This window comes from Pocillopora verrucosa, chromosome 1 (genome assembly GCF_036669915.1).
Source record: "Pocillopora verrucosa isolate sample1 chromosome 1, ASM3666991v2, whole genome shotgun sequence".
Lineage (NCBI taxonomy): Eukaryota > Metazoa > Cnidaria > Anthozoa > Scleractinia > Pocilloporidae > Pocillopora > Pocillopora verrucosa.
In genome coordinates, this window is record NC_089312.1 from 13,671,653 (window position 1) to 13,694,598 (window position 22,946).

The 22,946-nt window shown below is 37.5% G+C and overlaps 2 protein-coding genes across 4 annotated transcripts; both read right to left on the reverse strand.

Moving 5' to 3' along the window:
- Positions 1–771: 771 nt before the first annotated feature.
- On the reverse strand, positions 772–5,464 carry LOC131786289 (sorting nexin-10B). Of its 2 annotated transcripts, none has more exons than XM_059103324.2 (5): positions 5,120–5,464; positions 3,269–3,349; positions 3,035–3,144; positions 2,648–2,749; positions 772–1,717 (listed from the first exon to the last, which is right to left on the reverse strand). In XM_059103324.2, exons 1-5 carry the CDS (start codon positions 5,309–5,311, stop codon positions 1,342–1,344), a joined length of 861 nt encoding a protein of 286 aa, XP_058959307.2. In that variant the 5' UTR covers positions 5,312–5,464; the 3' UTR covers positions 772–1,341. The 2 variants fall into 2 exon arrangements, with proteins under 2 accessions (XP_058959307.2, XP_058959308.1); XM_059103325.2 differs by lacking the exon at positions 5,120–5,464 and adding an exon at positions 3,638–3,787.
- A 637-nt stretch (positions 5,465–6,101) lies between these two features.
- Positions 6,102–22,677, reverse strand: LOC131786277 (nucleolar protein 14). Of its 2 annotated transcripts, none has more exons than XM_066173762.1 (30): positions 22,390–22,677; positions 21,678–21,719; positions 21,041–21,133; positions 20,351–20,495; positions 19,720–19,784; positions 19,263–19,331; positions 18,930–19,022; positions 18,352–18,435; positions 17,956–18,024; positions 17,389–17,471; positions 17,150–17,217; positions 16,118–16,315; positions 15,629–15,687; positions 15,329–15,395; positions 15,132–15,174; positions 14,854–14,941; positions 14,162–14,247; positions 13,645–13,751; positions 13,316–13,347; positions 12,070–12,171; positions 11,390–11,452; positions 10,891–10,981; positions 10,408–10,477; positions 9,982–10,059; positions 9,140–9,250; positions 8,983–9,016; positions 8,123–8,250; positions 7,460–7,547; positions 6,744–6,814; positions 6,102–6,597 (listed from the first exon to the last, which is right to left on the reverse strand). In XM_066173762.1, exons 1-30 carry the CDS (start codon positions 22,570–22,572, stop codon positions 6,492–6,494), a joined length of 2,616 nt encoding a protein of 871 aa, XP_066029859.1. In that variant the 5' UTR covers positions 22,573–22,677; the 3' UTR covers positions 6,102–6,491. The 2 variants fall into 2 exon arrangements, with proteins under 2 accessions (XP_066029859.1, XP_058959292.2); XM_059103309.2 differs by having other exon boundaries at positions 15,629–15,708.
- Between the last annotated feature and the right edge of the window lie 269 nt (positions 22,678–22,946).

A 22,946-nucleotide genomic window follows, 5' to 3' on the forward strand; every position in this document is an offset into this window, starting at 1 on the left:
AATTACCTGCCATTTTATGATTCATCAGGCAGTCGCTTCTTAATTTAGCCTTCCAAAGTTGAAATTTCCCATGCCAATTAACCCATGGAGAGCACTGTATTTCAAGCCCTTGGGTTCCAATAACTTTCCTTACCATTTTCCCAACAAATATCCCACATCCACAAGCACATTAATTGATGTTTTAACAGGTTATTCTTAGCAGAAGCAGTGTCTTTTATTTCAAATGTAACAAAGAGGTCTTGTGCTATTTCCTCCATGTCCCAGATTAAGAATTAATTTCAAAGCTAAAAATAATGGGATGACCTGCACTTAGCTGGCAATAAAGTATAAAAGTACACTTTAGGTTTGCATTAGCTTGTTCCCATATACTGACAAGACTTGATTACAACTCATTGTAAATATGAGGTGGAAGTTATTAAGAGAAAGTCTGTACATTTGATTGAAATTATCACCATTTTAAGTCAAGAGGTAGAATTCTTCCTCACCTGGGAAATAAAGTTTTAAATATTTCCTTTGCATTTACATAAAAAACAATTTCCATTGAACATGTACAGAAACTTTCCATCAGTACACTATTAGCAATTCTTTTAAACAAAATTAAATTTTCTCTAGTATTTTTCACTAGTGTTACTCTACGAATAATGAATTAATTCACAATTATTTGCCAAAGAGGAAGTGAATATTATTAAAACATGTTCACTGAGCTTGAAGCATAATTGCTCAGGTCCTTTCAGACTCTGTTGTAAATTCTGTAAATAAAGAAACTGATGCTCACAATTTTGATTAATTGTATTTATGTTTCTCTGAAACATTGACAAAACATGAGGTAGCCATTTTGAAATTCAGCACCTATGCTATAATCACCTCGAACAAGGTGATAATAGTGAGATATGATGCAATCCTCCACCAAACACAGCCCATGCACTTCTATAATCACGAACACAATTATAGAATATATACAGTAATAAACTAAATTCTCTAGATATGCATCTCTATACATAAATTGTTAATAAATTACATTACAATAATAATAAATTATAAAAAGTATAATAATGAAGTTATTGATGTGGGTTTCTCTATACCCTTTCCTTCATCACTAGACCCAAAATGTGCTTTTAATTGTAGTCAAACAAACCAACAAACCTCAACTAATCTTTGCTGGTTAAAATAAATAACTGAAAATAACATTTCAATGTAAAACCCCTTGTCTCATGGAAGAGTTGTAGAGTTGACTTGCAAATAAAGACCTATAACGTGCCTTGCAAATAAACATCACAGACCAAATTATTGTAAAAAAAAGCCCAAAAAACCAAACAAAATATTCAAACTCTTGCTTCAGAGTCATCTGTACATTGTGTACATGAAAGAGCTGTTTTCTGCAGAGCTTGACAGATACCCTGAAGAAGTGCTATAGCTATCAGAGAGAAGTCTGTCAGAGTTGACTTCATATGACCCACAATGAGTTGAAGCATTGTCTGTAGAAGGAATGTCCCAGTTGGAGGAAGTCAACAAAGTACAGTCTTCATTTGAGCATTCATATAAAGTTTTTTTGTCTTCATTTAAATTGGAAAGAGTTGTAGGGTGTATTAAGTCTTCAACAGAGGCATTCTCTCCATATTTTCCTTCTAGAAAGCCTTCAATTTCTTGTATTGGGAGCTGTGTTTGTAGGAATAGGTGAAGACCAGCAAATGATAGATAATTATTTACCTTGACGATTCTGAAAAACAAAACATTTCAAAGAGGTTAACCATTTACCAACAAAACTTTCACATCCTGCTCTAGTCAAATAGTTGAGTCAATTTCACATTCTTATGCAATTTGTGACAAGTCTTATAATATTACACAATTATGTCATAACTAGGTGTTAAGCACATGTTAATTGCATCATGATGTAGTGTGATGTTAATCCCATAGTGAGATGTGATGTAACTCTCTTGAAGTTTAATAACAGCAGTATCATTATTTTAACCCCTGTAAGTTGACTAACTATCTTAATCATGGTGTTAAAATAATGCCTCATTCTTGAAATTAAAAGCTTTTGTTCTGCTGTACAAATTTGAGTTAATTCCATGCCAGAGAGATATTGTTTTCACAATTGAACACACAAAAGAGAAAACATGCATGTATTCTACTCTAAATTTTGCATATTTTCAAGATGAAAAATAGTTAGGGCCATTAGGTACTAAGCAACCTCCAAAGTTTGCCATTTTATAAGATGATCTATCTTAAGTTTGTTTGCTCCCAACATGTTATGCATGTATTCTACCCAAAATTTTACATATTTTCGAGAAGATGACAAATAGTTTGGGCTATTAGGTACTAAGCAACCTCCAAAGTTTGCCATTTTAAAAGATGAACCCTCTCCAAATTGTCTTGCTTCCAACATGTTGCTTGGTAGCTCAATTTGTATTACACTCCAACTACTACCAAGGATACATGGGTTTGAATCTCATCAAAGCCTAATAATTTTCAGACTTCTTGTCTGTAATTGCTAAATTGCAGGACATCTGCCAGGATCATTGCTCAGATTGCCCATTTTCTTTCTTTTAGCTCTAGAATATCTTACTCAGACTTATTCATTCCTTTAAGACAAGTGAGAACATAGAATCATAGCATGATTTCCACGTACAAAACAATAAATACTCACTCGCTTAAGAAATGCTGAAATCCTTCCCGCCTAGAATCAATCACTCCTTTATCAAATCTGCTAAAATAACTCTTTGGAGGTAGGGTTGGAATACTTGTTTCCCTAATGAGAGAAGACTATATATTAGAGAAACAAGAGAAAAGCACTGAAAGAAACTGGTCAAGATCAGGGGGTAAATGAAAGAAAAACGCTTAGAAAAACGCTTAGAAAAACGCTTAGAAAAACGCTTAGAAAAACGCAACGGCAACAGACAACATATATTTACAAAAATCATTTCTTGCTGGTTACAAAGATGGAGAAAAGAAAATTAATGAGAAGACTGAGCAAGATGGCACACCAAAGTAGTAAAAACTCGTATTCAATCATCACGAGATCTACAAAACGTACCCTCCTAATCCGCTGATATCTGTGCTGGAAAGCTTTGCTCTAAGCCAGCAAAAATCAGAATATCTTCTTCTAACACTAGAGCGTTTACTGAAGAAGGCCTTGTTGTTAGTCTAAAACAAGAACAAGAAGCAATAAGAATGTCAACAATGTCAGCCGCTTGTGCTAGAAATACGATACATCTGATAAGGCTAGAACGAAAGTAATAATATCGTCTGTTAACCAAATAAAACCCACCTCTATGTTAATCTCATAGTCAACAAACTTGCTGCGGGAGCAGTTATGAAGTTTTGGGTTGCTCACGAGAACCTTCACGGTCTGAAGAACAAACAAATCAACACCAAAATTTATCAGTTTACTCAGAGGACACTGCTTCAGTGACATTACAGATCGCAACGTTAAATTCACTTCGAGTAAAAATCAATTAAAAAATATACGATAACAAAACATTTTCTAGATAAAAGGGAAGAGAAGATGTGGGTATCGAAACGACGATCTAAAAATTAACGGCTCGTTAGTGTGAACATATACGCGCCAAAAAGGGAACTTGCTCTTCGACCGTCATACTGTAAATACAAAATGAGATGTTTCCGAAACACAACTTACTTCACGGTCCTTTTTAGATATTGTCATTTTCTATCGTTACTATGGAGTGATGGACAAATCAAAGTGCATTCTATAATCTACAAAACATCCAAAAGCAAAGAGCGTTGCGGTAATAGCCGGCACAAACACGAAGGATAGCCTGACGCAAGAGTAATACATAAGATAAGCACATGACTCGTCATGTGATTCAACCTGCTGCGAACGAAGGTCATTTTTACGTCACGCCTCACACTTTCCTGTGATTGGTCCGTTGAAAGTGTTTTGTAATGCAATGAATAACGCAATCTTCACTCACGTTTTACCTGCACGTGACTTCAACTATGAGTGACGTGCAGGAATGTGTGAAGTGTTTGATTTTAAAATTTGAATATATGTAAAAGCCTGATCCGACAACGTCACGATGTTTTCCTTTGCTTTCGAAAATGATTTTTACAGCGCAACTATTTCATGGAAGGTTTGCTCTGAGCGAAGGGTCAATTAACGACATGCAACAAGCTTTTCCAAGTTCTTTTGATTGGTCAAACCATCTTTCTAACGGCTTTTGTTGATTTCTCCTTTTTTTTGTAACGCAACGTGTGCTACGGAGGCTGACTTTGCTTTTTCGTTTACCTACGCGTGAATACAACCCTTACATTCAACGATTAAAATTGATTATATAGAACTTGCGATTTTTTCCTTCCGAAAATGTTCTGCCGTTTTATGGAAACGTAATTTACTCTGCAACTCCCAGAAGTATTGACGACAAAAGCGACAAAATCTCATTACGATAGCCCCATCGATAAACCTAACGAAGCTCAAAGGTTGACATTTTTATCATCTGTTTAACATATTTTCAGAATTGGGTACAAAAAAAACAATGACTATTTCTAAATCTTTCTAAGACAGCAGTTCATTATCATCAGCTCCTAGTTGCTCGTAAGCTGAAGTAGCACTTTCGACTGAATCCTATATTCAGTGAGTGGTTTAGTTTCTCATATCCTAATATTCTAAAGCGTGATAGCATAGCCATTGTTGAATAAATCTTTGGATTTAAATTGGGTGTTAACTTGTATCTTTTCCAACGTTAAGAAGCCTGTTATACCACTGAACTTGTTATACTTCGTGAAAAGGAAGCTTCCGGTTGAAGATTATAAAAAGGAAATCATATAATCGTCTGCAAGATGGCCGTCAATTGCGCAATATATTTTTTGCATTTAAGGTAGTATGAAACTGCTAGGAAACAGTTAACAATCCCCTCAGTCACATTTTGGAACAGGAGATCCTGTATATTTAAATTTATCCATAAAAAAGAAAAGATAAAAAAATACGATCGGACAGGACACCAAATGAGTAGCAATGCAGAGTGGGGGCATGTAATCAAGCTCAGAAATTAAAAAGTTGGAGTTATGACTTGAAAAACTAGTTCGCTTAACATAAATTAACACTTCAGTTCACTGTCACAATACCCAATATACAAAACAGAATCACATCTTTCAAACCAACCTTCACAGATCTATATTTAGCTTTCGATGGTGTTCTCATCCTGCCATCAGACGATGCTATCCTACTAATTTTCTTTTCACAAACACATTCTGTTGTTGTTTCCCTGACGCTAACAGGGCTGTGATTTAAAGGGAAAGATCTCCTCGAGTGTTCAGACGTTGTTAGCGTCACGTCTAGTCTGATGAGGGACATCAAGAGTATATTCAGCTGATTCTTATATGTAAATACACTGCACTGCTACAACCACTACTCTTTCCGTTTATCCAGAACAAGCTCGGGTCAGCAGAAATATATTTTTCAGTTTCGTTATCGCGATGATACGTTTTCCAAATTTATCACTTCCCCAAAGGTCGAATTTCACTAAAATTGATGACTTCACGGAAGTAACGCAAACCTCTGAACCGAAAGGAGTTCAATCCAAAGAGGGGGACTGGCCCGACATGCCAAAAGAGAAACACTAGCTCCTCGCTAGTGCGCCATACCGCAGATACAGGAAATAAAAAGTCAGTCCACTGCCGTTCCTTCCTTTTACCTCAATTTTTTCCTTTTTTTACCCTCATTGTGTCCTTCAGCAGCATTTATTTCACACGTGCACTCGACGATGATCTGAGAAAATAGGGAAACTAGTGCTTTGACGCACGGGATCTCGGGATTGTTGAAGGCGCTTTAGGTACCCATCACAGACCTTAAAACGGTCTCGCTAAAACCTATCGTAACCTTTGATACGGAGCAGTTGGGCAAGGAAATTGTTTGAATTAAACAACATTTCCTGCAAATTTTGTGTTCATGACTAGTTTGTTCGTGCTTTTTAGAGCACAGTTTGGAATATCTAGGCCAAGAAGTCAGGCCAGAGCCATATCTCCAATCTAGAAATCTTTCAAAAATTTGCATCTCATATAACTTAATAAGCTTCTTACGATGTCAAAAACAGAACCGCATAACTTTGCCACAAACATGCAGGGAAAGTATTCACGGACACCAGTTGATCAGAATGATCTCTGAAACTGTTCAGAATAATTTTATTTCATAACTTTTTAGCTCACTGCCTAATGGGACCATCGATCGATTCCTGTTGGAGGCGACTGTTGAGTTGCCCAAAGTCTATGCTCGAATCTAAATACTGCATGGATGAATAAAAAAAAACCCATCGTTTTAAATGGAACCCAATGGTTGTTCAAACTGTCTGTAGCTTTTCGGTTGTGGTCAATAAGGCTGCTGAATGATCCAAGACAGAGAAGAAAAATCACGGCGACTGAAGAAGACAAATCGTCATCAAGTTAATTTCGTATCGGAGGTTCACGGAGAGTCCATCGCCGAGTGAGACGCCACGAGAACACATGATCAGCTAGTTCGGTTCACGTTTATTCTCTTATTACTTTCCCCGTTTTCTCTTCTTCCGGTTCATGGCGTTGGTTTCCGCTTGCTGGTTGGACAACATGTGTTCAATTTGCTTGACTTTATGCAAACGTTCTGTGTCCCTAGAGGAATATGAATGAAGCAGCAGTGAATAAGGTGATCGGAATAACTATTTCGGACCAAAGAGAAGAGCTGCCTCCTTCGTTGCAACTTCTGACTAACCACAAGGTACAGAGTGAGTAAAAATGCATGCTTCAATTCGACTTACCTCTCTAACTGTTCTTTCAGCTTTTGTTTCGCTAGGAACTGGTTATCCTTTCTTATTTCTCTTATAGCGCCCTACAAATTGTAACAAGAGACAACATACACATATTGTTCTACCATAAGCTTAACGACGATATTGCTTCTGATAGTTAACCCTAAGGGTGACCAGCAAGTAATTTCTCCCTACAGTAATACATTCATTAAGATCACGAGAATGAAGAAAATGATCGGCAACCTAAGGAGCTTGAATAGTTTACCAAATTCTCCTTGTCAGTACCGATGGAAATACACAGAGAACAATATGGAGAATATGGATACTGATGTTAAGGAATAGAGGGCTGAGGCACTTGCTGTATATTTGAAGGAAAATTTAGGGCAACACTTTTCCCTAAGCCGGATAAAATCGCACTTTTGAAAAGACTCATTGGTGACCATTAAAAAAACATCCCGGAACACTCTCTTAGACAGCACACATCAACAAAGCAAAAGAGAGCTTAATGCTGTAATGAGCTGATCACAGCCATCGTAGTTTATCCGAGTTTCTGTATCGTGAACTGTTAATGTTCCACAGAATGGTAGCTGGTATCAAACGCAAATAATAACCCAACCACCAACCATTTCTGGTCACCAGAAGTGCCCAGTGCAAAGGAAAGGGTTGGAATTGAAACTTTACATTTTTTTAGAAATATGCTGACACAAAGAATGAATAAGAAGCTGCACCTTAAATTCTCTCTTGTATTTGTATCGTAGCTTCTGCTTTTCGTTCGTTGCTTTGTTCCCGGTACCTCTCCTTGATCGAACCTCGTAACTGTAAAGTAAACACAGTGAATAACGTTGATGAAAAAAATGATTCTCTACAAAGAACCTGAAAACATATCGCTTGCTATGCGATCGACTACAAATGACGTCGCGATCGACAACATAAGTAAGTGACGCCATATTGGGCGGGACAGGGGCGGGGCTTTACAAACTGCATACGAAAATGATTGCCCTCTGGCTTTTTCTCTCCTTTTTTTACATTTTAAATCAGCAGACGTCAACCCGAGACGATGCGGAAACGAAGAAGTGAAACATGATGAAACAAACAGTTACCACATATGAACTGTGGTTCAATCACGTACCAATGAGCTCTTGCAAAAAGGTTGAATAAGACAACTTGGAAGGAACACAAAGATGGCAGCTCGGAGAGAAATACCCGGGGATAGAGTCGCGTTTTTTCTTTATACTCTCAAGACAAGAGAGAGACGGTTATAGCCGGGTTCATTGGCTGATAAATACCGTTCCCCCAACCAATGGACTTAATATGATTTAGTATTTCACTCAAACAACAACAGGAGCGAATAGACAGTCACTGAAAAAGATGTAAAAATGATTCACACTCACTGCTCCTCAAACTTTGGTTCGTATGTCTTGATAGGTTCCGGTTTACGCGCTTGTAACGTGAGATGGTTACGATTCAGGCTCTTGGTGAAGAGTTCATTTGTTCTCGTTTGAAGGTTGCGGTAAATTTCCTGAATAAAACATGGAAAGGAAAAAGAGCAAGAGTCAGTGTTCAGTTCCCGACCGAAATAAACAAATCCAACATTCTAAATCTGATTTAAAGAACAACACATTGCATCAACAGCAAGAGCAAATCTCCCTTGAAAATCGGACTTCTTTATTCTTTAACAGAGGCAGTGAACTATTGTACTCTCTTAACCTTTTGGGGTTTAGCCCCCTTAGGGGTTTAGCCCCCCTAGGGGTTTAGCCCCCCTAGGTGTTTAGCCCCCCTAGGGGTTTAGCCCCCCTAGGGGTTTAGCCCCCTTAGGGCTAGCATCTAATTTCTCCTTACAATATCACCTCTGAATCACACATTAAGGGAAATGATCATCAACTAAAGAAGCTCTTCATTGTTTAACAAATTCTCCTTATCACCACCTTCGTAAATGTATAGAGAAGAGTGTGGAGAATAAACATACTGATGTTAGTGTTGTAAAGGGTTAAGCACAGTTAATCCAATCGCTACTTTTAAATTTAAAAGAAATAACTAAATTCATGTAAGGAATTAAATTGAGGAAGAAACAACGCTTGAGAACATTGGAAAGTGGAGCAATCAGAGAACCTCACATTTAAGCAACATAAATCAATAAAATAGTGTAACAAGAAGCAAGAAGTTTTTTCGTCAAGTGTTGGTATTTGAGCTTAGACACTAAATTTTTTAGTAAAACTAATTCATTCAAATCACTTTTCTTGCACTATGTTACCTGAACAGAAGCAGGATAAAGATCTGAAGGTATTCTGAAACATCAAACAAATCTTGTTCAGTACTATGCCACACCCATTATGGTCAAATTGTAATCATTCAGAAAATTTTTCATAATCTTGTAGTTACCTGTGAACTTTGGTTCACTCATCCCTTACCTTTGTAAATGTTCTTTCACAAGAGCAAATATCTCAAAACTTGCGGGTAAGTCCTGGTACAAATCAACAAATTTTTGCAAAATGGACAAGCAATGGTTGACTGAGTTAACCCTGCAGAAAGAAAAATAAAACACTTCATAATTGCTCAAAAAGCCCGACAGCAAACCGGGGATATTTCAAAGTAACCTCTGCTCTCTTCGCACATTGATGAAGGACTGCTGGAACAACGATTCTAAAGTAGGAGTAAAGAACAAAAAAATGTGTGGGTGTCTCAAAACGGAGACAAAAAGGCCTTCAAAAAATTATTTCAGAAATTTAAGGGTGGGTATAAGTAATGTACCTCAAGTGATTCAGCTTTCATCTCGTAACTTTCGAACTCTGTCTTAAAATTGGCAAAGAGGTGGTCGCTTATTGTTATAACAACATTTGAAAAAAATTGGACAATTTGATAACCAGTTAGTCGGGGCTGAATGTATAGGCTAAAAGTGTTCTAAAAGCACTGACGTCGGGGGGGAAATCACTCCTGTATGGACCTGCTTAATAGTGGTTGTCCACCTGAAAGGAGTTTTTTCCCCCTGGAAAAAGGACGGGGAGTTAAGGCACAGAAAAAAGGTCAAGGAAACTGTCTTTTACGAGTTTAGAAAGGATATAGCGATTGATCTAACAGGATTCTCATTTCTCATTGCTTAGATTTTAATACAAAGCGCTATCTTTGCGTTGCGGCAAGCCTGCAAGAAATCAGTGTTAGCCAGTTGCCCAATATAATAGAAAAACTCGTCAGGAAGAACAGCTGTGGATTGGCCGAATTTTAATTCTTGAAATGCTTTAAGCTCGTTCTTTACCTTGTTTCATCTGTCGTCTGTACATCTGCCGTGCTTTCTCCCAGAGTCGTCAGCGGTAAGGGCTTGACGGTCAAAGAACTGAAACCGGTCGGTCAAACTGACCATTAGCCGGTGAAAAAGTTATCTCCTAACGTTATGGGCGTAAATCAGGACAGGAGGGTGTATGATAAAACCTTTGAATTAAATGTGTTCACTGCTACTGGAAGAGTCTTTCAAGGATCCGTTTAATTCTCAGGAAAGGGAAATAGTTTAAAACTACCGTGAACGTTTATTCAGGGCGTCTTTGGTCGTTTGTTTGTTTGTTTGTATAAGCCTGTGTCTTTTTCCAGGTTTTACCAGCAACCTGATGCTTTCTGTTCAAAGTAAAATAACAGTACTCACAGATGGCACTGGGTTCTCGAGCAGATTACGAGCTTTATCACTCACCTTGAATCTGACTGAAGTTTGAGAAGGTCGCGCCATTTGCTGCTGTGTTTAAACGGGAGAACAAGCTGAGCTGTGAAAATCGACACATTATTTAAGCGCAACTGAATGCTCTATGAAAAAGGAGGAGAAAGAAATAGGAGGAAAAAAGGAGGAATAAAGAGTAACGGAATAAGAATTCAAGGTGGAGAACGGAGATTAAGGTAAGAGATGACGGGAGAAGAAGCAACACATGGTAAAAAGATAAACAGCAGAATATTGCAAAACAGCATCACCATGACACTGACTCGTCCTCATTCTTCTTAATGGCATTGACGACGCAGGAGCGCAAGATGTGACGAGCCACTTTCCCAACCACCACACCCCCGTACTCCGCGCGTTATGAAGACGCCTAAGGACGTGTGAAGGGGCAACAAAACCTAACTACCACATTTTCCACGGGAATGTTTTAATACTGAAATACATAATGAGTAAGTGGACACTTACGGGTATGGACTTCTTTCTTCGAAGCCATAAAGAGAATTCCACAGAGGAAGTTGACAACCTCAGGTACGAATCGCTTGGAGAGAGATACGAACTGCAAAATACATTAACACCAAGACTGTATGAACTGTAACAAAGGCTTTGTATCGTTTATGTGCGGTTACTACTCCGATATGGTTTCGTGTTCGGGCGAGTTAGGGACGACTTCTTACCATTTGCAAATCAGAGTCCGCATAAAAACTCGTTTGCACAAGTTAAAAAATTAGCTCTTTAATCCGTAAGAGTGATTGGGATTTTATTTCTCCTTACAGTATCACTGTAGAATCAAATATTATGGCCATGAAAATAAGGCAAATGATCTCCCACCAGAGAAGCTCATAATTGTTAAACAGATTCTCCACGTCACTATCATAGGAAATGTATAGAGAACAGTAAGGAGAATATGCATACTGACGGTGGAGTATAAAGACTTTAATAATCAAACTACAATCAGCAAACGAACCTCGTAAAACAAATCGCAGACAAAAAGACCCCTAAGTACATCTCTTAAGCACCGTACAGGACTCTGCAAACAAAAACATCAGTTATTCAATGAAGTTGGACTCAGGGTTTGGAGCGGCAAAGTCATGAAATGGTTCAGTCGAAAAACAGCTTCAGAGTAAGCACTTCAAATATAAACGAACCATCTTCGTTCACATTAGTATACGGGGGGGGGGGACTATGGTTCACAGCCAATAAGAGAAGAATATTTTGTACCACGTGGTATAATTAAAACAATCATATAGCCGAAATTACCTCCAAGATGGCGACGTGATGTAGCGCAATACTCTTCTTTGATTGGAGAATTTAGTATTATCAACTGAGTTGATAACGTATGATGGCAACCAAAAGTTTCGAAGCAGACGTTTCGAGCGGTAGCTCTTCGTCAGAGCGAATGGGCCAACGCTCTGACGGGGGGATAACGCTCAAAACGTCAGCTTCGAAACTCTTCACGGTGGCCAATTTACGTTCTCAATTCATTTAATAAAAATAAATTGACCTGTTATACACTCCCACCGACGCAGCTCTTTAGAAACAAACCGCCTTTCCTCTCTGACTGGTTGTGTACCGTAATGCCCCGTATACAACTGTTTATATCACGGCATATATTTCGGATAAACAACATCAGCCTGTAACTCCTACCTGGCCAAGAACCTGGGAGAGAAGAACCATAGCTGGCGTACAAACAGCGTGTCTGAAGTCTGACGTCGAAAACAACATCGATACGATGCGAAGAAAAAGCAACTGAAACAAAATAAGATAATTTTCAATAATTTTTTCAGTAACTCACCAACATGAAAGTGAACAAAGCTAAGCAGAGGCACGATAACTTTTCTTAGATCAGATGGGCTAAGAATTGAAACAAACACGAATAGGAGTAATCTTATATGAAGAGTGAGGCGGTTTAGGGATACGGGATACGAGGATATACGAGGATATAGAGGATTTAGAGGGATACGGTTTTTAGGGACCTCCTTTGCTCCATCAGTGCAGGTCACAAGTTTTGTACCAAGTATTTAAATGGTCTCGAGTACAACCCTCCCCCTCGATACCACTTAACGGAGCGTTTATATGAAGTTGGATTTGTAACAGCTGTTCCCTCACCAACCTCCCTCGTAACAGCTACGAAGGGTGCATATTGGACAAAATGGTGAACGGAAGGAAACATTTTCAGCCGTCTCGTCTCGTGTAGGCAAGCTGAAGTGTTTATATAAAGAAAAAGGTTGTCCCGCCTGAAAAACTGCTCCTTGACGAGTTCACCATTTTCATGTAAACAGTTGGTTGAATAGCTTAAAGAAAAGTTAGCTCGCCAGGGTAACTCGGGTGGGGGGAGAGGGTGGGGGAGGAGGGGAGGAGGATGAATGTTCCGGGTACCGGGGAATAGGACCAACTGGTAACTGTGGTTATCATCAAAAAGTTAGGATGGCCTTTCAGAGCGTTTAACGTTTGTGTATTGAGCTTGCGTCTATGGGCAGCCTTACAGACTATTCCCACATTGATAACAAGAGCTCCATGATTTCTTTAGCACAGAAATAACGAGATGAGTTAGGTGAGAAATAAAACACCTCCTGCCTCCTGTGCGTGGTGCTGACGCGGTTCTTCTTCGAAAAAGGAATTGCAACATCGATTTTAACTAAGGTGAATTAGTTAGTGAACCGCTGAAAACTCAAACCAAATCGCGTAATCAGCACTAGGTGCGCGTAACACTCACGTAGCTAAGTCATTAATTTTTCTGACTTTGAATCCAATTTCCTGAGCGAAGAGCGCGAGTTTTGATGCTAATTATGGCTCATAATATGCGGCGAAAGAAGCTGTTCAGAGTCATTTTCCTCACTTGGCCGCAAAGAACTGTGTGGCCAATCTGAGTCTTGTTTACAGACAGACGTACCTCAGTAAGACCCAGGAACATTCCTTTTCCACCTGAAGATGATAAAAATAAGAAAGTAAAGTTAGAAGAGAAGGAATACCCTGCGAGCAGGCCCTCATTATCAGCACTTCAGCACGAGCGTTTCTTCGCCCGCGGGAAAACATGAGGCCATGAGAAACGCGAGCCTGCGAAAGGTCTGCCAGCGATCTAACACTGATAACGCCAGACCCCAGCTAACCTCTCGCCGACTAGCCTCAAATCTGTCCGCAGGCCTGCTCGCAGGCTAGGAAGGAAAGGTGAGGAATTTTAAAGAAGAGACAAGGGGATGAATCACGCATAAGCACTCTTACCTTGTCTTTCGCAATTCTGGGTGAATTTCTTGTGTATATCCTCTACAATCTGTTGCATGCACTTGGCGGAGTGTACCGGAGAGTACTGGGATACATCAAAGAGATGTCTGCAATACGAGAGTAAACGCATCATCACAAAACGATGGGATAAACATGGTTGAGGTGCTTTCATCTTGTCCCAAATTCAGTAACATTTCAATAAAAGCCGGTTACCAGCGGCCTACCGCTACGTATATAAAACCTCATTGCCGTCTGTTAAGCCAGCTCGCAGGCTGTTGTGTTTGGGAAAGGCAAAGTTATTGAAACTCCTGTTTACGTCGGAAATGCAAAGACCAATTTTTTTCCCCAACGTTATTCAAATATTTTTTCTCCAGTACAACAGGAATGCTAAAAATGTCCTTTCCATTGGGATTTCCGTGCGTCTCATTTAAAATCAATTACAATCCTTTTTCACTGGCGCTAGATTAAAAGGCAAAAAGTGGATGCGTAAAATTCAGCTACCAGAAAATACGCCTACCTTGACAGCTCATCAATCATCTTGATTCCTTCAGGACCCATCTGGGAGAGTTCACCGACATAATCCAACAAAATGGTGAACAAAACCTGAAAAAAGTTATTAATTGTTGCAATAACAAAATGATGACTACAGAAATTCTTCTAACTTCTTGGGTACTCCAAAATGTTTATCATGACACCAAACCCAGTCAAGAGTGATCAGATTTGGTCAATGATGGCAAATGTAGATAAGACGGTAAGGGTACACTGTATATGGAGTTATAGAAAGACATTGAGAGCTGAGAACAAGAACATTTTTGCCAACCATAAAAACATTTGGGATGCACATTCCCAAGTATCTGGTCACAATAGCTCTGATACGGGTTCTAAACTACATGAGCAGCACTTTGCAGTATAAGATGCCTTGAAACAACAGGCAGCTCTCTGTGCTACTTCTAAAACAACTCATTATGACAAACCTTGGTAGACAATCACTTTGCTTATGGCAAAGTTATGTTACTGCTATCAGTTGTACAAATTCAAACCAGATAGGTGTGACTGGTCACACAGACAAAGTTATTCACAAAAAGTAAAAAAAAAACTCTCACAGTCACAAATGAGGACTTGCTGCTGTAATTTATCTCCACAACATGCAGCCTACTGAGCCTCAGCCTTAAAACAGCAACACTAAAAAAGCTATTTTTTAATCTTTACCTCCATCTTTGGTTTATTTGCAGGGGTAATCTTGGGATTATGGCATGCCTTGATTCTGTCAATGATTGTTAACTGTTGCTTAAATGACCTTTGAGATACAAGTAAAAGAGAAGACACAGATTTGCCAAGTTAAACAGAAACTTCATCCTTAAAACACCTTGACGTTCACTATATACATTTTAATTGTTGTACTGCTGTAAATTCTTATCAATTTAAATTATGATACTGTTACTCATGGTACATTTTTTTTCATCTGTATCAAAAACACTTTTGCTTACCAGCCCTTCATAAGTTCCTTAAATTCTTGAAGAGATTTTGGTGCTGGAAATTAAAAGCAAAATGCAGTCAGTAAATCAATGGGGATCCAGATGCCAGAATTAGCAAACTTCATTTTCCAATGCCATCAAGAAGCCTTTTTTTCATGGATAAGTGGATAAATGGATAAGTAAGTAAAATGTGGGAGGTTCAAATTTACCTTTAAAAGTAAAAGGTAGTTCTTCTTTTGTTGGCTCAACAACCTCTGCCTCAGTCTTTTCTATTTGCTTAAAAAAATCAAACATGGTCTGATTAAGAGAAGGAAAGAATTTAGTTTGCATTGGAAGAAAATGTCTAAGAAATACTGAGACAAAACATTGCATATGGTACAAGTATAAGTAGCCTTACTGATAAGCTGCTGGTGGTTTAACAGATTCAGACTTGTGTAAGAATAATTGGCAGAAGATAAATTTAAAGATTAGTCCAGAAAATATATAAAATTAAAATCAAAATCAATTACCACATTGTTTTTTTGTTGCTGTTGATTTCCTGGTATTTCAATTTCAGAGTCAGCCTCATCTTCCACACCATCATTGCTAACTGTAGATCCAACAAACAAAAATTAATGTAAAATATTGCAAGAAATAGTTTTGCTCACTGATGTAGCTTTTGTTCTCTTCAACCCCTTTATGTTCTTTATATGTTATTCTCTCATTTTACAGGACGACAAACATATCCCAAACATCAGCTTTGTAACTCTTTATGGAGGCCAATTTATGTAACTTATCAACTCAGTTGATAATTAATTACCAATTTACCCTGTTATACTCTCCCACCGAGACAGCACCACAGCTTCTTAAGAGAATTACCCCCTTTATTCATTACAACCCCAACCCTAATTATGCATCATTCAATGTAATTAAAAGAAAAAAAATGTATTTTTCCAAACATTAACATGAATCCAATTTTACATAAATTTTACACAAACATAACTTTATTGCTTATTTACCATCTGATTCAAGGTCAGAACCATTGTCATCTTCACAGCTTTCACTATCTTGATCCTCCTCCTCCTCATCATCATCATCATCATCATCGCCAACAGCAGAATTGTCCCCTTCCTCTTCTTCCTCTTCCTCCCCATCTACCTCAGATTCTTCATCACTGTTTTCAGCTTCTCTTCTTATCTGATCCTCATCTTCTTCATCTTAGAGATTGAAAATGTAACAAATGGGTCGGTATATGGATACGAGTCATTGAATGCTATCTAAACTTGGCTAGGTGCATGAAGAATGAAGTGCAGAACAACTCAAAATCTACAAAAGGCTTCTACCTTTTCCACACATTCAATTCACCCCCCTCCCCTATCTTTCCCTTTGACCATCCCTCATCCCCTTAGTACAAATATTATTTATTTCTAGTCATAATTTTCACCAAGAAAAGTACTGAGCACTTGCTCATCAAAATTACACCTGCACTGCAGACTACATCATTAGCTGCAAAAGGAAATCTTCCTCCTTTTTCTGCTTGTTACCAAGAGCTTTTTGCTCTGCAGTAACTAGCCTGTCGTGTTTACTGTCTGAACTTCTGGAACATGTTAAAAAGATGTTGAGAGACTTCCTTTTAGATTCAATGTTTGTGTCTGTGCACGAAGTGCTAAAAAGTGCAACATTAGGTTGTTATAAATTAAAATAGTTAAGTCAGCTTGTTTGTCAATTCACATCTGAGTCCCAACTAAAGCCAAATGCAGCACAAATAATAATAATAATAATAATAATAATAATATCAATGTAGCCCTATTCAGCTAATCTTCCATAGTGCTTTACAATCATTATGCTAAGGCAAGTCACCTCTCCCCTGCCTATGTAATTCAATGAAAATTGAAAACTTCATCTTTTCACCCTTATGCTAACCACTGAATTTCTGAGTTGCATGATGACTGGACAACAAAAATAAAGTTGAGAGAAACATAGCCACTAGTATTGTTGCTGACAAAAAATTAACTTGACTGACTAACTGACTGTCTAATTAGAGTACCTACCTTCCATATCATGTACTGATCCATCTTGGTAACTAAGCATGAATCTTTCATCTACAGCAGGTGTGAAACTGGCAAGCAAATTACAACAAAATTTGATATCAGAGTTACATTTGCATCTGACCGTGTTACCCTGGAAATAAAGGTGTGTATGTTTCCTGTATATGACTTTGATAAGTGTATATTGCATAAAATCTCAGTGATAATCTGAAAACAACACCAAAACATTCATAATTGCTCACCTGTCACCAAGGTCATCAGCTGATATATGCTTTGGTTTCTCAGCCACAGCAGGTAAACCTCTCATTCTACGTTGACGCTCAAGCTAAATCATGATTAGTAAATAGAGAGAAAACACCATGGTAACACTTTAACCCTTTCACTCCCAAGATATCATTATTTATTCTCCTTACTGTCTGCCATATTATTCTCACTATGTTTTTTCTGAGAATTTGGTAGTGGATCAACTAATCATGCCCTCATTGACATTTTTCTTTTTCCTCATCCCTTGTCTGCTTGATATTGTATTGATATTATGAGGAGAATTCTGTCTCGGTCACTCATTGAGTTAAAGGGTTAAATAACCTTTTTGAAAAAAAAAACTACCACTGATCACTCCTACTACATTTTACTTGCAATGTTCTCTTCCTAGGAGAAAACATGTTCCTTCCACCCCCTAACAAATTGTCTCCAAAGGAGAATCTCCAAACATTATTCTAACTCCTAAACTACTGTTCAAAGTAAAAAGAAAAATGTAATAATATCATCCTTGACTGATGTTGTTTCACAGGATAAATGGCTATATTTACCTCTAATTTTTCCAATCGTTCCTGTTCTTCTTTGGCAATCTCATGTTCTGACTTCAGTCTGTCAGTGGCCTTAAAAACACAAAGTATAAGTAATATTCAGATAAATCATTTTCTGAGACTGACTTAACCCTATGATAATGCAACCTCCTTTTCAGGTGTTTTAACCCTTTAACCACTAAAAGTAACAAGCATCTAATTGATCCAACAGCATCACCTATCAACATAAACATTAATGTCACAAGAATGAAGGGAATGATTGTCTTCTTAAGAAGCTCTGGATTGTTTGACAAATTCTCTTTGCAAGTACCACAGGGAATGTATAGAGAACAACACTAAAGAAAATGCATACTAATGAAAGCTTGTAAAGGGTTAAGGGACATGTTCTTTTGCACTTACTTTCCCTTTAATTTCAAAAGCCAACTGTTTGACAGTAATGTCGTAATCATCTACTTTGGAAACAACCTCTTCAGTGTGTGGCCTCTGCAATATTAATTAAACACAGTCAATTGAAAAGTCTTTTGTGAAAGCCTCTTTGTGCTGAAAGACACATCAGTCACCTTCTTGAACACTTTATGCCTCTTTTGACATAGGAGAATTCTTCTTAAAAGCATGGCTGAGATGACACAAAAATGGGATTTGAAAAGCAAGTCGACTGAGATTCTCCCATTAAGCCTGATGTTAAAGTCCCATTCTAACATACTGAAAGTAATACTATTGACCACTGTATCAATAACCCTTTTAAACCTAAGAGTGGCTAGCATCTAATTTCTCCTTACAATATCACCCCTGAATCACACATTAAGGTCATGAGAATGAAGGAAATGATGCCCAGCAAAAGAAGCTTTTGACCAATAAACACATTCTCCTGGTCAGCACCTTAGGAAATATATAAAGAACAGTATGGAGAATGTGCATAATGACATTAGAGTGCAAAGGGTTAAATAAAGGCAACAAGATTTCCAACTTAGGTTCACCTTTAGTGGAATTAGATTCTTGACGTTCTTCCAATCCTGATCCAGCTTGTCTGTTAAGGTGATTGTCTCTTCTTTGGCCATTTGCCGCTCATGCTGACAAAAAACACCCAAGCGAAATTTTTATAATGGAAATGCAATATCAAAAAATTGTTAGAAAGTTTTATTAGAATTGCTGCATTTAACTTGAATGTTTGTAATTCAAACTATGTTCTAAATAAGAATATAACCAATGTTAAATATTTGGATTCCAGGGTACTGATCCTGTTTATGTCAAAGACATTTTTTTCAACTAAAAACAAAAATAATTTGTAAGTTTTATCCTAACATGATTACCTTTTTGATCTTTGCTTTGGCAACCACTTCCTCCATGATCTCTTTCTTGCTCTTGTGTTTTCCTGAAGTCTAAATCATATTCACTTGGTTTGTACAAACTTAAGTTTATGTATGGAAACAAAACAGTCCTGTACATTATTTAACAAACAAATGAAGGTTAATCTCATTGAGCTCAATCCATGCACTGTTAACTCCTCCTGAGTAACACATGATTTAACCTTTCAACTCCCAAAAAAAATTATCATGCAATTTCCCCGTGTAATTTCTAAACATCATTTCCTAAACTGGAGATAACAATCGACATACCTGCTATTGTAGAAGGTATTTTCTAAATGATACAATAACAAATTCTTGTATATTCTCCAAAGGGAAATGTGTAACAGGTAGTAGGGATAATTACTAATGATATCAAGAGGGTAGAGATGTTGAAAAAATATGACAGTAAGAACACTATTACCTGCTCATCATCTGCTCTTTTCTTTGTGAGAAAACCACCAAAATGCAACTCTCTAACATGATCAGCTGCAAAGACATTGTGGGGTTAACAGACACCTCTTTGTAACAACTCAAATTACATTATACATGTAGGTATTAACTACCCCTTGTGCATCATGCCAATGGTTTTTTATGATAATGCCATCGTTTGAAGACAATTAACCCTTTACACCCTAATATCAATATGCAAATTTTCCATATTGCTCTCTTTACATTTTCTAAGGTGCCGGAAAGAAGAATTTGTTCAACAATCAAGAATGTCTTTAGTTGGTGATCATGTTCTTTATTCTCATGACCATTGTGTTTGATTCAGGGATGATACTGTAAGGAGAAATTAGACGCTAGGCACTCTTAGGGCTCTAAAGTTAATTGGAGAAGATCAACTGGTAAAGGAAGTGGGTGGATCATCACACTACGTGTTTCCAAAAGTATTCAAAAAGAGGATGAAAAGCCATGAAGCTAGAGTGAGGTTTATGTAGATGTGCAATTGCATCTCACTTACCTAGATCAACCTGGTCAATACCAATACATACAACAAAATCAGTCACTAATTGGAAGTCAAAACAACCACTGATTCAATCCACAGTTTTTACCTTCTGCAGACTTGTCCATATCATCATCATCATCATCATCACTCAGCTGCACATCTTCAAACTTGTCAATATCACCAAGTGATTGTCCTAAGTGAGTCAGCTCTTCGTCCTCCAATCTGTACTTTCCATGCCGATCATGGTGATGCTATGTAATAATATTACATCTATCACATTTTATGTTTTTCAATTCTTTTCATGAAAGTCAGACAAATGTGCTTCTTAGGAAAGTATGTGTAATAAATTCAATGAACATTGTAGTTTTATATTTGTTGTACATGTATATTGCAGTCATCTGCTGGAATGTAGCACATAAGTGGTAGTATTGTGTAAGTACAGCAGTATTGTTATATATAAAGCACTACTACAGATGAGCTATCATGATTGTAATAAAATGTATTTCTAGCATTGATTGTAATTTTACACAACATCCAACTAATATTTATAACAATAAAGAAAACTTCAATAAGAGACAGAACTTTTTAAGATAGGTGAGTCATGTCAGTATGATTATCCATGTATCTAAATTTATCAAATTGCAATGCAGGTTTACAAATGTAATTTTCTCCTGTAAGCTTTTATCAGTCCCAGTAAATAAAACATCATCTCTATCAATCAATCAACAACATCTACAGAAGATTTTCCACCCTTCACAGTCTGCAGTATTCCCAGGAAAAGTTAGATCAACCACACCTTTTTTTCCATTGTAAATCTTTTCAACATCTTCTCTTCCAGTGACATTTTTTCATCATATTCACCAAACCGGCGATCAATAAACATGTTTGCCTAGGAATAAATATAGACAATAACCCTGTCATGAACATCATCTGGAAGAAAAAGTGTACTTTCTATATCAAACATCAAGTTAGATTATGAATTGACAGCAAATGATATGTAGAAGAATGTGTCCTTAACATAACTCTATCCCCTCATAATTAGCTTTACCCATGTTACTATCCAATATAACATATTTATTTGAATAAGCACCCACCTTGCAGGTAATAAAAGAAGCACAAGAGGAGTATTGACTATTATTTCTTTCCTGTTTTATGATCTCTCATTGTCTGACAGTCTATAAGAAAGCTGGAATTCTCCTAAAAGATTCAATCACAATTTCCATGTGGGTGCAAAAACTGGTGAACGTTTAACAAACATCCAGCTTTGAATATGCACCCACTCTCAAGCTCCAAAAATTTAATAATGCCCAGGGCACTTATGGATGGTGCCTGCAAACAGACATCTGATTTTGCCTGATTGAGGTGATGTGAATATCATCTGGAATTTTAGACTACTGAAAACTAATAGATAGAAGTACAATGTAATAACCAACCTTATTTTTTTGCTTGTGCTCCACCAGGAGTGTCTTTTGCCTCTAAATGTCAAACAGACACTAAAAGTTGGACTGGTATCAACTAAGAAGCTAGCCATGTGACACACCTAACATGTAATATGATATGCTAAACTGTACCTGCATTTTGATTGGTTCTTACTCAAGATCTATTCAAGGACAAACTCATAGATTATGTCACCCTTGAAAACATTTTGTTTTTTGATGATACAAAATAAATACACTCCATGTTGCCATAGGTCTGTAATAGATCACAGATGATATCAAAATGAAGCAAGGACATCAGTGACACACCCAGCTGCATCTCCTGTGCCACTTTTTTGTTCTCATCACATTTTGACGTCATCTGTGATCTGTAATTAAACAGGTGCACCACAACATGGAAATCTATTTGTTAATTCTAAAAACAATCCTAAAAAGTGTCTATTACATGTCTTGAGTAGCTCTTTATGTGAAAGTAGTAGGGATGATTATTAATGGTCTTAGAGGTGGAATTTTTGGAGATGCTTCAGACCAGGTGTGTTAAAAGGTAGGGAGGCTACATGAAAGCAACAGCTTTTCTTACAATAGAGGGCTCTCCGAAAGTAATGATGATTTAACTGTTTTAAACTAAATAGTTCCCTTTCACCTAAGATATTACAGATTAATTCCTTCCAAATTGACTCTTATCTTTTCCCTATAAAGTGATACTTACCTTCTTTATAGCTTTTGACCTTGAAATCCCGGGTAAGCCCTTATCATGTTTAAACTTCCTTCCCAAGATATCATGTTTTCGTCTATTTGTATGTATTTCAAAAGGATTGTTTGTGACTTCTTTTGTTTTTTTGTGACCCGATGTTCTCGCTAACTTTAAAGCTGCTTTCTTCGATTTCACCATGGTGTATTCCAGTAACTTATATGGAACTCTGAGGGTTTATGTAGCACTGATTAGCAGAGAAACTTTTCAAGCTTGTTTACACGTGTAGAACCGAATAGTGGCCATTTTGTTACATTATGTGTATGTCTATATCAACAAAACAACAACTTTATAGAAATCGCTGACCGGTGGGTTTTGCTTACTCAGTAACATTCGGGATGTTGCCGGGATCGACAGCGGGACTTGCGGGACGCCATCTATACCCAATAGACATTATCAGCCAAATTTGGGTTTCAGTTACAGGGGGTCATTATCTCGTAATGAAATACTACAAAAGATGACTATTCCTCAAGGTCTGCTCACAATAAAATTGAATATATAATGGTTTGCGAACC